Genomic DNA, 16,065 nt, shown 5'->3' with positions numbered 1-16,065 from the left:
GTTAACCAACGTTTCAGAGGTCATACTGCCTCCGTCATCAGAGTATGAAGATTTCTGTCTTCTGGGTTGTTGCGCTGTGAAGTCTGGTCGATGTTAACCAACGTTTCAGAGGTCATACTGCCTCCGTCATCAGAGTATGAAGATTTCTGTCTTCTGGGTTGTTGCGATGTGTAGTCTGGTCAATGTTTACCAACGTTTCAGAGGTCATACTGCCTCCGTCATCAGGGCGATGAATATCATCAGACTACGCAGCACAACAACCCAGAAGACAGAAATCTTCATACTCACCGCTGTGAAAACCTCATATCTTACACAATATTAAGTGGGTTTAGAATTTACTTGGATATTTTGATAAGGAAAAGTACAACCAGAAATCAATTTTGGTGATCCTATTATTTACCTGGAAGTTTTAAGAAATATCAAGAGATTACATAAATATGAAGAGGTAAATAACCACATAATATGACTTCTAAACAATTTATTTATACGTAAATGTGCATACAATCGCCAAAGGGTTAAATACGTACTTGATTTCTTTTCATTTGCTAGAACACATTTTGAGTGTTGAGTCTGCATTCATCTGATGAAGAATAGGGATCAGTAACTGACTACTGTGAACATGGTTTTGTTCTTTCAAGTTCTATAAAATGTGTGGATTTCCTTGACTTGTGACTATTAGCAGGACTTGGCTCGAGATTCATGTCATATTTTCTGTAACTCCTTTATTGAAAAATATTTTTAATTTTTATCTTTCAGTGCCTGACATTCTGCAGTAACAAATGTACAGAATGTATTGTTGCATGAGAGATTTCATAAATATACTACAAGACCATATTATATAAGAAATAATATTTACCAATTTAAACATGAATTTCAGTTTAGGTAAAACATTATTTAGCCAAAATTTCAAAACAGAAAGTACAATTGGAAGTGGTATATCAAAAATCTGTACAATTGATGCATAAAGCAAGTAAAATAAATTATATAACTTAATATCACCATTGCTAGATTTTCTGCTCAATCTTTGGTGGAACATAAGTCATCATTTATATCCATTTAACAAATTGTATCCAAGAAGTTATAGGCAGTTAACGCATTAAATTCTGCTGTTGTACTACGGTTGGATGACAGACTTCTTTGAAGTTACAGTGGATTTGTTGAATGGAAACTTTTCATTTTGTGTTTTTTCTGTTTCATGGATTGATAAAATTGCAAGCAGGTCTTTTAAGCACTGATACCCTATTGGTCTCCCACTGTGATCACTGTATACTTTAAATAAATCTATAAATATTCAAATTACAGCTAATCTAAACATGTTTATTCATAACAGTACACCTTTATGCAGTCGACGATAAAACCAAAAAGATTTCGCAAAACCCAAACTGAACATTTCAAATAAAAATTTATGTGTAACGAAGTATGAAATATATTATCAAACATATTTAATATGACAAGGGATGATGCAAAAATTCTCAAGTTGTCCAGTGACATCAAATTCCACAACCCCCCCCCCCCCCCCCAAAAAAAAGAGGGTGATAGTAACAACTTGTTAGCATAAGATATTTAGCCACAGAAATGGAACATGGAACTAAAAATTTTGTTAGTTATAAATAAAAATTATTATTCTACAGTGCTATGTATACCCACCATCACTAAATTGCATGTTTCAAGGTCGCAATAGGACTTCGAGATCCCTCTCCCCTTACCGCCCCCAGCTTCAAGTTAACAGAACAGCATCCGTAGCTGTCCATATCAACAAAGAATAAAATTTACATTGAAAGCCATACACAAATGTAGTTCACAAACAGTTTCTAAATTCAGAGTAATAACACATATCCATCACTCAGATGTAAGTAGACAATTTCAATAGTCACATGAACAGTAACCGATGAACAGAAGCACTAAATTAAAAGAGATCCCAAAATATGAATGAACTTTGAGCACAGTAACTTTCAAGGATTAAATACCATGCTCGATATGTTTACTTTAAAAGATAAAATACTGTTCTTGATAAATTAAGGATGTAAACAGACTGAAGTAGACAATTTTACATTATGTTAAATATTACTTTTGTTTGTGAGATTTGATGTCATATTGTATTTTCTTCAAAATCTAATAATATCATAAATTGAGTTTGATATGTACTCCCATCTCTTTTATTAGTCTTTTATATTATCCGATATCTTCGATTATCCAGCAATCTTTCTGTCCCATTTAGGTCACATAATCAGGACTCTACTGTAATACACAGGCATATCACAATGTATAACATTCAATGTAGCAAAATTATCCGTTTAATTAACAAAGAAGCTGTTCCATACTTTTTCTTCATGTTTCATCGCACTCAAATCGGAATTTTAAATTGTAAACATATAAAGTTTAACAAAACACTTTATAAACTGGGTATTTCATAATAACAGGTTTATCACAAAGCAAACCCAATAAGTTATTTTAAAGCAAAGTAGATACTTTCATCACAACTGGTTCACACCAGACTTTCTTGTTTCCTAAGTCGGCAATCACAACGTATTATCGCATCCCATCATAACTTGCGTATCCTCCTACACAGGTTTTCCATGTCTTAAGTTCCTTTTAAATAATTTTCAGTACACCTCTCCTCGAGACATGATAATGTCTGCTCTGATTTTTTAAGAATTAATCATTTTTCTCTCTTGTGCATGAATTCGAACATCACTCAGGAACGCTCCTACAAAACATTTTTTAACAGTGCAGCAACTTAGGTTTCTCAAGTTAGAGATTATTATTTCACGTGTTTATCAGGTACTTAATTCAATTTACATTCCCCCACACATCACCACACAACTCCAAATGAGATATCTGTCACCACATCAGCATCCTCTGAATTTTCATTTCTCTCCAAAAATGTCAAGAGTTGCAAATTACAGACGATTCTTTGCCACTTCCCTGTGCACAAACATTCATATTTGCACCGCGTCTTCTGACAATCAATAGCCGTGACCGATATCCACGGCACCATGAAACCTATCATACCGTATCAGGTGAACAATTCACGTAAGGCAGTTGTAATAAGATGTTAAACAGTTAACACCGTTCAAGTTTCAAATACCCAGTCACAGGGCATTTTAGGCATCTTGGAAGCAGGCCACGGCAGGTACCCTGCAGTACGGAATATCCAGTAGTCGTAAGAGACTTTACTGATGAGGAGCAGCAATAGTACCACCTCACTTGCGAGGATGTAGTTGATATAGTCTGTCCACACACGAGGATACGTGCAGACCTTGTTCTGATCTAAATCCATCACCTGCACAAATGATGAAATAATAATACAAATTGAAGACAAAATATCAAATGTAATTATAAAAATACATTTCTGTCAATACTACATGGGAGACTTATAGTGTAGGTGGGAAGTTAATTTTAATTTGGACCTTACGATTCTATTATCCATTAAAATATATATTAAAATTCAGGTCAATACACAAAACAATTTTTTAGATGTTAAAATTTAAAATTTAAATGTTAAAATTTAAAATTTAAATGTTAAAATTTAAAAATTTTAACATTTAAATTTAAAATTTTAACATCTAAAAAATTGTTTTGTGTATTGACCTGAATTTTAATATATATTTTAATCAAAAACACAAACATGACGCATGTAAACCTTAAATCTATTATCCATGTTTTCCCATCCAAGGAAGCCATCTGTTTCCAGAATTGCAAAAAGTGACAAAATTCCCATACCAAGTTATAAACCAAACAAAAAAAAAATTTTAGTGTTACATCTAAGATATCAACAAATAATATTAAAATAAAGAATTTCTTAGAATACAAACTGCCTGGGATTTAGAAGATAACTGTTTATAAGCTATATGAGCCAGAAAGGGTTTGAATAAAGTGAAATTAACAGCCACCGACAAAATTCACAGTCCTACGAGGCGTCTAAACACTTTTACACAAAAGAAACCATTACACACTATTTATCAGAATGGACATCAGTTCTGTAGAAGAGTAAAGCAATCTGTAACATGTTTTGTGAAAGCACCAAACAAAATATTTTTGATTATCCTTGTTTTTGATCATGCATACATCCTTTCGCCTCCATTAGCCCATATCATTGGCAGTCTTCTGTACACCCACCTTATCATCGAAATTTTCACACCGAATTTCATTGTAGTCGTCAATATGTTTTCGATTCTTCAACAGCCACATCTGAGAATAAAAATAATAAACAGTGATCTAGAAAATTAATTTAACTAAATATTATTGTCTTCTTCATTGTCGGTTGTGTGATGTATTAAGAAGCAAAAGTCAGTTGCCTCCAAGTGAAATAAAACTAATAAAGATCCAAATTTTCATCTCATAGCATTCATATGTATGAGGCACATGCCCAGAGACTGAAAAGGTAACATTATGTGAAATTCCTTTTTTTTTGCATACGCTCCAGATTTTATACAGATATTTTTAGTCTACTTTCCTTATTTTGTAAGTACAAGTAAGCTTATGGTATCATGTCAATGTGAGCATTCCTATTCACGTTGTTCAAATAAAATGACAGACTTTCATGTAATGTCATGCAAATATCATTCTGCTGGAGGCCACCTTGCTTCAGTATTTTTCAATTTCCTGTCATCAGTAACACAAATATTGCAACCATTTGAATGTCGGAGGCTGGAGTGGCAGTGATGCCACTTAACGTAAATAAAATTTAAATTTTCTTAATGTCGTTAAAATTGCTAGCAAGGCTTGGTGAGTCCAGATGTAATTTATATTAGTAGAAAGTTTTATAGATTGTGAAAAATTCATTATATGATATGTGGTTCTGGAGTATCGTCTTATCCGAGTTGTGTGTCTTGTGGTGTATCGCTGTGGAATGACGAGCGGCGTGGTGCGTTTGACCATTTTCGTATAGTGAGGCAGTGTGCTGGTTTTTATGTTGTTTTATAATTCTCTGATACATCACTTCAAAAATTTGGTTACTGTCATCAACCTTAAATTCATTTGTATGAATTTATTATTAGTTGGATAGAAACATAATATTTCAGAAATTTTCCTTTTTCTGGTTTTTCTTATTATTGTCATGGTGTTCTCTGCCCAATGTCTAATATATCTGTCAGAAGAATCTTGTGCCAAGTCGGTTATTCATCATGGCTCGAACGTGTTCCTCGTGTCTAGTCTTAAATGTTCTTCCTATTTGGCGAGGATACTTTTTGGACACTGAACAATTCAGTCGATAGATGCCACTGCTGTTATAAATATTGTCTCTTGCTGTCGGTAGTTTTGGCTATAATCCGTGTTCTATGACAGAAAGATATTGCTAGGGCATAAAGAACATCCAAAAGTTTGTACTGAATGCCCTGTACTGACAAAAGTATGAAAACATTTATAACACCAAGTAAATTATCTGCACTTTTATCAGCATCGTTCATGTGTAGTCCAGCTGGTTGCGCGTCTAAGTAAATGAATTTAAATCCCCTATTCCCATACAGTAAAAGTTAAAGTTAAAAGTTAAGTCATTATATATTATCCTGTGGTTCATTTTTATAAATGCTGATATGATTTCATAAAAAAACATATTTACAAGATTAATTTGAATTTTCACCTGCTTTTTAACACCAAACAGAGGGATAATGTGCATACATTTCTTTAAAGGAGTGATATCGGAAGTTAAAGATAAGTGTAGCCTTACTAAAAAAGAAATGTGGTTTGTAAATCCAAGCATTATGCTTGACCATAAGGGGAACATTACCATTCAATTCCATTTCCCTAAAAAAAATATCTTCTAACACCACGCAGTCTTTCCACGCTCACAGCACACATGGCAAAACACCAGAAATAAGCAATGCAATGTCTTCCAACAACCACTCACTGGCACGTATAGCGTTGAAACTCACCCTGACATGTTGAGCCGTGCTACAGTCGCACATAACTTTGTTTCCAGCAAGTTTCACTTTTTTGTTGTTATCAAATTCAAAGGCATTATTGTAAATGTAAGTTTCTATCTGTAGAAAGAACAAATTCAATTATAGCATTAGATCACTGTTCTAATTTACAAGTACTCTTACTATACTGCTACATGCTAGATGTGCAACATTTCTGACATTCACTTGACCTGGAGAGGAATTTTTTCCAGTCACACCATCACTATATGCAATCAGATATACTGTGATACTGGGAACGACCCGTTCTTCAAGTGCCTGAGCACTGCGGGTCCCAACTTTTTCGTTGACTTCATCTATAGACATTCGGTAGGATTCCTTGGACAAGGGATCGGCCCGTCGCAAGGCCTCTACCTGTACACAGTACAACACAACACAGAAAAACGCGTACAAAGATCCATGACTTGAGTGGGATTCGAACCCACGGTCCCAGCGACCAAGCGGCACAAGGCCCACGCCTCAGACCGCGCGGCCACTACGGACCCCGCAATCAGATATGCATCCCACTAAGTCACAAAGTGCTTGATTAGTGGAATTGCTTTCAGATGAACACATTTTATTTATGAAAAGTCCTACTGATGATCAGATATTTAATTAAAATCTTTCAATACGTTGAGAACTTAGAAGTAAGGGTAGGGGCAGACGTATGGACATACCGTGAGCTACCTTTCTTTATAAATGAGGAAAGTGAAAAGATAATGGAAGAAAAATTAATTACTAATTAGTAGAACCTGAATCTCACCTCAGTTAACTTGTTTGCTCGAATATCAAGGACCTGAAAGTTCTTAATAAAATTAGAAGCTTCAATTTCATGCATCGACACGATTTGGTTGTTTTCTGCGTGGAGTTCTCGAAGTTCCTGGTAGTTTGGATCAATTCTGATTCGCTTCAGATTTGTAATCTGAAACACATGAAGAAAATGTTGTCTACAGTCTTTTTCTTTAGAAGACAATTAAATTTGAAATACATTTTCTGTCTTAGAGCCAGTGGCAGCTTGAGGATTTAAATGTTGTGATCACTTGAATATATGGCCCAGTTACACATTAACTTCATTTTTGAAATCTGACTAAATTTAATTAATTAATGCAATTAACTTATAATTAAACAAACTGCATACAAATTAGTTCATATAAGATATTTTATAAAGCACTTCTTTCAAAAGTGCAGTGGCATAGGATAACGGCAAGTGTGTGCGTCTCTTACCCCTTCCCAAATTATATAAAGAGCACGCCTTTTAGAAAGTTTTAAAAATTATGCAGACCTGGTGTGAAAGCCAGACAAATACATGAATCAAAATTAAATTTTACTGGAAACTTTTAAGGGCAGATTTCCTATACCAAATCTCGTAAAAATCCATCGTGTAATTTTGGAGTTGAAAAATGTTGACAACTGATATATATTGTTCTCCCCAGTACAATTTCACTTTATGAACATTGCAAAGAACACATGAAATTGGCAGATTTCTCTAAAATAAAAATGCAATTTGAGGAAATTAACTATGGAAATCAAATATCGCATAGGAATATTATGACAAAGGGAAACTACATTTTGACCAAATGGATCACGTTCACACCTTACTTGCTACTTCATACCCACCTTTATTATATGGGAATAAAATTTCTAACCCCTCGTACTCCTGCTAAGCCAACTTTAACTTTAGTTAAGGGTTAATAAGGTACGAATCCTTAATCCCTGTCACTCTCCGAGTGTGTTTTACACTAGCATACCACTGAACTGTTAAAGTAAAGCCGTCCCGCTACATGTCGCGTAGGTCACTTCGGAGGAGAGGAAATATAGCTCCTATTCTTTCTTTACTTCGGCACTAGATGGGGGTGAGTGATCGGCATCACGCCCAAGCTTCACTTTACCCCCGAGAAAGGACACCGGTACCCATTGGATAGGAGGCTGTGTGGTCCTCAGAGCCGGTCTGGACGCAGAGGACAGGAAAAAAATCCTCTGCCCCCGTCAGGGATTGAACCCCAGTTGTCAAGCCCTTAAGGTTGTCACTATAACGACTGAGCTATCTCGGCTCATACCACTGAACAGGTAACCTCAGTTAAAGTCTGACCAGGGTACAAGAGTTTATATGATCTATTCTCATATGATAGTGGTTAATCATTATGTTGATCATAGTCAAGTATTTCTTTACGCATACTCACGTTGTTGTTGGAGATGTTCAGAACTATGGTGTGTGGTGGAATATCGGGAAGTGATGTAAGATTTTTCCCTGAACAATTGACACTTATAGTCATAGAATCGTGATTCTGATACACAGATGTGTACAAATATCGGTACGGTAGACATGTGCACGGTGTCTTTGTTTTCTTACAGTCTTCTTCCACCTGTGAACACAGGAACGTAACTGAGGGCGCAAGAAAATTTTTGTTTGCTGTAGAAATTTAAGAAAAAATCCTGAAGGATAGTAATAACTTAAATAATGAACACTCGAATTAAAATTTGACTCATCAGGTTTCTTACTCTCTTCCAGACCTTAGTGAAGTTTTCTCATATTTTTACTGTTTCAGTTGGTTCATGACAAATTATCTAATTCATTACGATCACTCTGTCCAACACGTAATTCCAAATCAATAAAACTTTTCACTTCAGTCATCTAAGTCCCGTGTTTCCATCGGCTTCATACCTACAGCAAGAACTTTGATACAGACGTAATTTGCCTTATGTCATAACTCAGAAATCTGAAGAGTATAAGTTCCTGAATTAATTTCATCAGTAAACCAAAACTTGTAGCATATAACGGATATGACATCAACACAGCAACTGTACGTCAACATGGATACTAACCAGAGCAAATTTAAGAAAAATATATTTTATTTAGCCTACTTCTTTTGTAAACAAATGTACAAGTTTATCCACTGAAGGACAATTCAAGTTCTGAAAACCATGAAATACTTCTTTTTAGGAATCATATAAAAAGCTTCTTAGTAAAGGCGGAAGGTGGTAAAGGAAGTAACATTGACAGAATTAGACGTAGATAATTCTTGAATGCAATACCAGCATTACCACTGCACCAACTGATAAGATTTACCTGTTCGACATCTCCAATATGATCAAACAGAATTGTCTCCTGAAATTTGAACCAAAATTCATCTCTCTGCACCATGCATACGGTGCAGTTATGGTTCAAGATATGAAGGTTCCATGTACCACGTACTCCAGATTTGAGTTGTGTTATGTTGGAACACCAGAGGTGCGTGTTATCTACAAACAGAAAGTGAACATTATTAGCAGAAACTGGAAGGGCAAAATGAGTTGCTGTTTGAAGATTTCTGTCTTCTGGGTTGTTGCGCTGTGTAGTCTGGTCGATGTTAACCAACGTTTCAGAGGTTATACTGCCTCCGTCATCAGGACAATGAGTATGAAGATTTCTGTCTTCTGGGTTGTTGCGCTGTGTAGTCTGGTCGATGTTAACCAACGTTTCAGAGGTCATACTGCCTCCGTCATCAGAGTACAAAGATTTCTGTCTTCTGGGTTGTTGCGCTGTGTAGTCTGGTCGATGTTTACCAACGTTTCAGAGGTCATACTGCCTCCGTCATCAGGGCGATAATTCATCGACCATACTACACGTCGCAACAACCCAGAAGACAGAAATCTTCATACTCATCGCTGTGAAAACCTCAAATCTTACAAGTTGTTGTTTATACAAGAAATCAGTTATATTTGACACTATAAATAAATTGCTAAAAAGTTTTTATTTTTTGTGGCTAGTTTCAGTCACATAATGTGACATAAACATAAAACAGCTTTCCTTCCTGGAATCGTGGTTAACAAAAAACATGAGAGAGATAGTCTTATGTTGGGGCTTGAAGGTTCCATTGTACTCACTTGAGATATCAAGCCAGAAGTGGGAGACGGAGCTGTTGCTACCATTCTCTGGAAGCTCAAATGAGAAATTTGTGATGTTATTGTTTGAGAGGTCCAACTGTAAAAGGCTTGGAAGTTCCCGTGCAATCCCGCCGTCGACCTCTGTGATGTGGTTGCTCGACAGATTGAGGCACCTTAGATTCGTGAGGTTCGTGAGGTTCGTGTGGTTCAGCCTCACGACTCTTGCAACGTGGCCATCAGTAAACGCTAGAGATTCCAGGTTAGACAGCCAGAACAGGTTCATGTTGAGATCGTCCACTGTTGCATTCATGATATGCAGTCTTGTTAGGTTTCTGTTCTGCTGAAGTACTGCAGATAACAAAATCAACATATATAAGTCAAGTGAATATCAAAATACTGGAACATGCAAGTCTACAACCAGAATTTCTAAAAAAAATTATGTCAGTGTCGTATCTGTAACTAGCCAAGACCAAATTGTGAAGAATCCATCTTGGGTTTCGTATAAGTTGGGGAACTTCGTCAGTTATTAAAATAAATTGCAGTTTAACTAAAACATGTCTAGGCAATAACATTGCTGTGCCTTCAATATTAGTTATAAGAGTTGAAACGTAAATTGTGAAATTCTTCGTTATGATGTCATTACCAACATTTTGGGGGGATCTGCTGCCTCCATCTTCAGGTCATAAGTCTTAGATCTTGTGTGTTTTTTTATTACACATTTTGGAGCCCCAAACATGGATTAATGTCAATGACTTTACCCAAGACATGTGACCCGTGACAGAATATGGGTAAAAACTATACTTAGCTTGCAATCCATATTTATTGGTAGACAAGTTGGTAGAGTAGGAGGCTAGTGTTGATATCAAACACCAAATTTGAAAATTTAAATTCTGATACCTTCATCTGTTCTTTTTTTAAATTAATATGTCGAATTTGCACAAAAATTAATTTAAACTGTGCAGTTATATATTATTAAATTATAATATTTAAAAAAATTCATGTGGAACTCATGCCAACTGGAGATGGGATGAACGTTACTTTAGTTTGTATTGGTCAAATATAACCCTTATTTTACATGAACCTCAAATTAAATTTTATTGATTGAAATTTGAGGTTAACGCAGTAGCGAAAATGAGGAATGTAGTGTCCTGGGTTATGATGCCATGTGGTCCTGTAAGTCTTTTACCTCCGCTTTGAAAGGGAGGTGTCACTTTCCTCCAGAATGCTAAAAGCTGCCTACAAGACAACATGGCTTCAGAACGCAGAACACCAGAATACTTTAATTTTACGGAATTTGTAAGAAGACAGATTTCTGTAAAAAAAGTTTCACCGCCTTAAACAACTTTCGATACAAATGCATAACAAACCAGAATGACGACAATCTCTGTCTCTGTACAGTCTGCAGTTTAATCGTCATCATAACAGTAGTTGTATATGTTTATATCAAGAACAAACCAACATTAAGGTTTATGCAGTACTCAGTGTCATGAAAGAATGCATTTCATGTCATTTTCATTCCAAAACATTCTGCCTTCTCTGATTTTACACATGGAAGTTGTATTTGAAATCAGTTCCTATACGTGGCTGACTGTCGGTTTTTTGCAGTCACAAATCCTAACAGCTGAGTCAACACGTACATCAAAATATCTTGGGGAAGTGACATGTTTACAAATGTTAACATTTCCTGGGACAAGTATATCAGATCAGAGGGAAAGAAATATTTTCCAGACATAACATGGTCCATGTACTCAAATTAGGTCTTCAATTCTATTATCAGCTGGCCTTTTTAGATCCAAATTCCAGTAAAAAAAACAACCCCTGGTGACATCCCTCTGATAGGGACCTGTTCATTTGTTTCCTAGGCAAATGATCCAGAAGTGGTTTGCCATTGCCTTCTTCTGTGTGTGAATGGAGTAATTGTTGGGATGCCACGGAGGAAAACTCCGTGTTGCCTAGACCACGGCCTTGCCCAACACAAGTTATAAATTCGGGCACCGCCGGGAATCGAACCCGAGACCCCCAGGATTACAAGGCCAGCGTTCTAACCGCTAGACCACCTCATCTTATTATTATTTAGTGTTCTGTCTGATGACAGGTCCATATGAACAGGATCCTTCCATCCTTTTCTCGGACTGGGACCTGTTCATATACGTTCTTGGCAGATGATCCAGAAGTGGTTTGCCATTGCCTTCTTCTGTGTGTGAATGGGGTAATTGTTGGGATGCCACGGAGAAACCGGGGAAGCCCCCGGAGGAAAACTCCGTGTTGCCTAGACCACGGCCTTGCCCAACACAAGTTATAAATTCGGGCACCGCCGGGAATCGAACCCGAGACCCCAGGATTAGGGTGATAAAATTAAAGAGTATGATATGGGTGGCGCATCTAGCACGCATATTAGGGATTATAAATATATATAAAATTTTGGTCCGAAAACCTAAAGGAAAGGTGATAATATTTAAATTAACTGAAAATAAATGAGGTGTTGGGATGTGCACTGGCTTCGTTTGGCTTAGGAAAGGGTAAGTGGCGAGATCTTGTGAAATAGGTAAATAAATTTTCGATTCCCATAACAGGCGTGACACTCCTTAACTAGCTGAACGACTACCAGCTTTTCATGTAGCATACTGTTCCACAGTTTGTTTTTACCAAGATACAAAATCTACCCTCCTGATATACGCCTCTGAGATATTCATGTATGTTGGAAGGCAGAATATTGTACGACGAATGCGTAATGCATACAGCACACTCGGTCAGGGCATCTGATCAAGAAAGCTAATGATGGGTTGGACTGTAAATCAGATGCGAGAAACAAGAAATGTGTACAGAATTTTTGATGACACGTCTAACAATGCCTTAACATGAGAAAATTTAGGTGAAGACCAGAGTAGTAAGACATGCTTCATAATAAGTAAACAATAAATAAAGAAAAAAATTATTTTAGAAGGATTCAGAGGAATTAACTCTTGATTTTTTTTTTCAAAATTCCGTGTGTCTCGAAAAGCGAAAGTAATATCAAGATGGCGACGAGCGCATTCTGGCCAGCTTCATGACAGCACTGATCACAAAATATTCTTAGAGCGAAGTGAAGGATGACGAGTTGGAGTCATATAGGAATTTTTCTGCAGGGGATGAGTGAAACACCCTCGGTTAACCGTCTGTGGGCCGAATGTCAAGGAAGTGTTACCAACTGCACTGCGAAGTTCTTTTGGTAACTCTATCGCGTGCGTGATATTCAAAAGTTGAAGCTACACTTACCCGCCATTTTTTCTTTGAATTGGAATTGCGTCAGGTGGCAGCACACGGCAGTGTCTTGTGACCCATTTAAATATCTGCACCCAATCAGGTTGCAGGCTGCGAGTGGCTGGTGAAAACACTTGAATGGCGGCTTGGGTTCTTCTGTTATTGATGATGTGGAGTTACCAACATTCGAACCGAGCACAAGAAATGCCATGTGCAGGAATACAGTCACCGCACACAGCTGTTTCATCTGTAAGGACAGAAGAAACGAATTTCAGTTTATTTTGAAAACCAGCTAAAGTAAGAAGTCGTCGTGTTACAAACTGTTTATTTTTCATTATGGGCATTAAACAAGATGATTGCATCGCCGGATTTATAATACAATGCAGAAAAACTTAAACTTTCTTGAAGAGCTGAAAAATAGTTAATTTATCAGGAAGGAAATTGTAACAAAGAACAGATCTTTCAGTGTGGCTACTTAAATGGAGAGAAAAAACTTAATATGACACTAAAATTTAAATATAGGCTATGTGGAAGAAATTTCTACCAGTTTTCGATGCTTCGAGGCATCTATTAATGACGACGTAGACAAAAATTGTTGAAGTGAAATGTTTTTCAAAACCACGGGTGATATCAGTTAAAGTCAATCTTGAATAATTCATCTCTTTGATCGTGAAGTGAAATGTCTGAAACATGAACTCGTAGATTTTCAAAAGGACACACATCTAGTATAAATTTCCCAGTTGAAACGTAAAACTGGGACTGTCGCTGAATTTTGTACCACTCTTCCAGAGACACCTCATCCCTCAATAATGTCTTGTGCTGAAGTAATAATTATCCACTTTTTCGATCAAAAAAACCCCCACAACGATATAACTTTCAGTACATGAAACACAGAGCCTGGACAATCATTTTTGACTTGCTGTTTCAAAGTAATCAGATAACAGGAAATATTCTGAAGACCATACGAAGGTCCAGCAGCGTATAACTCAATTTTGTGTGCAGTAGTCAAACTCTCTTCTTTAATATTAAAAATATATATTAAAAATTACAGTCAATCACAATTATAATAACATTAAAATATTTAAAACATCATTTAAATACACTACTAGTTTCGGCTACAATTTAGCCATCGACGGGTGTATGTAGTATAAACCTATCACTAATTACTGAAAACTAGTAGTGTATTTAAATGATGTTTTAAATCTTTTAATATTATTATAATTGTGATTGACTGTAATTTTTAATATATATTTTTAATATTATGAATCACAATATGACGCATTTACAATATCTCTTCTTTAAATCAACAAACGTTCTATTAATAGCTTCGTTTAGTAAGAGAATTTTACCGTGTAACAATATTTTATACAGCGCAAGAAATAATATACGATCCAATATATTTTCGATTTTAATTTATTCTATAAACTTTGTAGTTTCCGTTGTGTATTTCAGTTTGAATTTCAACATCTACGGATTTCGGCCCGAGTAAGGACACTCGAAATCTGTTGTTTTTCAAGGAAGTATCACGGTTCCAGATGCAGTCTGTCTCATTTTAGCTTCATTAAGATGGTTTACTTACATACTCTGGCCTGGTCGATAAATACCATTGTCAGTTCATTTGAAGCCCTTCGGAGTCACTGATAGTGCTGATATCGTAGACCTTTAACCTTTTTTAAGCGCGTGTTTCGTCGATGATCTAATATTGTAATTTAAACACTGTAAACATCTCCTTTGTGCTGTCAGCATGTAAACATCTGTGACTATCTGTAGCTAACGCCGTTGTCTGCTCAAAAGCTGATAATGATAACGAGGCATACCCAGACATGACTGATGAGACAACTTTAATTTGCAACAAGTGAATCCAAAGATATTGGCGTGTGTGAGGTCACTGGAGCACGCTTCAAGGACAGGATTACGCATAACAGATAATGCGGTTCATAAATATTTGATAATTTTCAATGATACGCGATTTCTTTTAATTTCTGTTTTAAATCTTTGAATACGCTATTTAAAGATCACTTTCGAATCATTAAAGAAAACTGTTACTGGCAACAAGTCTATAGAAACGTTTATCCCAGGGAATATTATGCAGACTTACCAGGACGTTCGCTATTGGGAATGACAAGGCTGTAAGAACGTAATTTATTTTATTTTCAGTAGCAATATTTTTCTGCTAAATAGAGGTTCAAAAGGCATAACTGTTGTTTTTACAGACAGAACGTAGTTCCTCTCTGTAAGAAAACGTATGAATTAGTAAATTTTAAAGGGTTCTGACGCTGGTGTGTTACAGTCGGGATCGCTAAATTCTTGGACCATGTCCATCGTCTGTGTTTTTTTAAAAATAACACTACGTTTCGGAAATTTATTTGTTCAGACATGAAAATTGTCTAAAGCTAAATATGTCGGGTAACACTGCCAGGCGGTTTTCTAAATTATCATAGCAAGGTACCTATTAAAATAATATTAAGGCATCTATGCTAGATATTGTGTGTACAGGGTATACATATGCCCGGTAGGAATGGTTTTTAATGTAGAACATTTTTGAACGTAGTCTGAAACTACTTGTCTTATCAAATAAATTATTTCCAGTGAAATTTAATTTTCTCACTCATTTGTCGTGAACTGTCCCATTAACAACGAGAGTGACAATGGAAGACAATGGAAGACAGAAAGACTCCAAGCCATCAATTTCGGATTACCAAAGGCAGCAACCACCACAGTACAGTGTTTCGTACAGAACTCACAAAATCTCTGAAAGGAAGCTTGAAAGACACGCCATTCCATGCTGAATAAATACTTATACGAAGGACAGTAGGCCTATTGGAGAAGGGATTTGATGCAAATAGAAAGCATTTTCTTTCATTTGCACGAAAGATCTGAGAAGAAAAATATATATGACAGAATTAACTTCGTGACGTCTATTTAATGAAGCCGTTTCTGGTATTACGTCGAATGCACTTCTTCAAGGGAAGAGTTCTGTAGACTTTTAAACCATTTCAATAATCTGCCAGGATGACCCCTGATTATTCTGGATGGACATCTCAGCTATTTGGACAATTCCGTA

The 16,065-nt window shown here is 36.2% G+C and overlaps 1 protein-coding gene across 4 annotated transcripts in view; it reads right to left on the bottom strand.

Annotated features, from left to right (window-relative positions):
* Positions 1–463: 463 nt before the first annotated feature.
* hfw (leucine-rich repeat domain-containing protein hfw) overlaps positions 464–16,065 on the bottom strand; it is an 88,336-nt gene continuing 72,734 nt past the window's right edge. For all 4 annotated transcript variants that reach the window (XM_022057216.2, XM_022057219.2, XM_022057218.2 and 1 more), the window contains 8 exons: positions 13,017–13,248; positions 9,762–10,109; positions 8,965–9,137; positions 8,078–8,260; positions 6,661–6,819; positions 5,874–5,981; positions 4,120–4,191; positions 464–3,283 (listed from right to left, as the gene is read on the bottom strand). In XM_022057216.2, the coding sequence (XP_021912908.1) occupies positions 3,074–3,283; positions 4,120–4,191; positions 5,874–5,981; positions 6,661–6,819; positions 8,078–8,260; positions 8,965–9,137; positions 9,762–10,109; positions 13,017–13,248 (1,485 nt within the window). In that variant the 3' untranslated portion in view covers positions 464–3,073. The remainder of the gene's footprint in view (positions 3,284–4,119; positions 4,192–5,873; positions 5,982–6,660; positions 6,820–8,077; positions 8,261–8,964; positions 9,138–9,761; positions 10,110–13,016; positions 13,249–16,065) is intronic.

The sequence above is a fragment of the Zootermopsis nevadensis genome, unplaced genomic scaffold (genome assembly GCF_977971745.1).
Source record: "Zootermopsis nevadensis isolate Lab colony 2312 unplaced genomic scaffold, Znev_1.0 Znev_ptg000013l, whole genome shotgun sequence".
Lineage (NCBI taxonomy): Eukaryota > Metazoa > Arthropoda > Insecta > Blattodea > Termopsidae > Zootermopsis > Zootermopsis nevadensis.
Note: the sequence above shows the minus strand (reverse complement) of the source record. Positions and strands in the feature narration are given on the sequence as shown.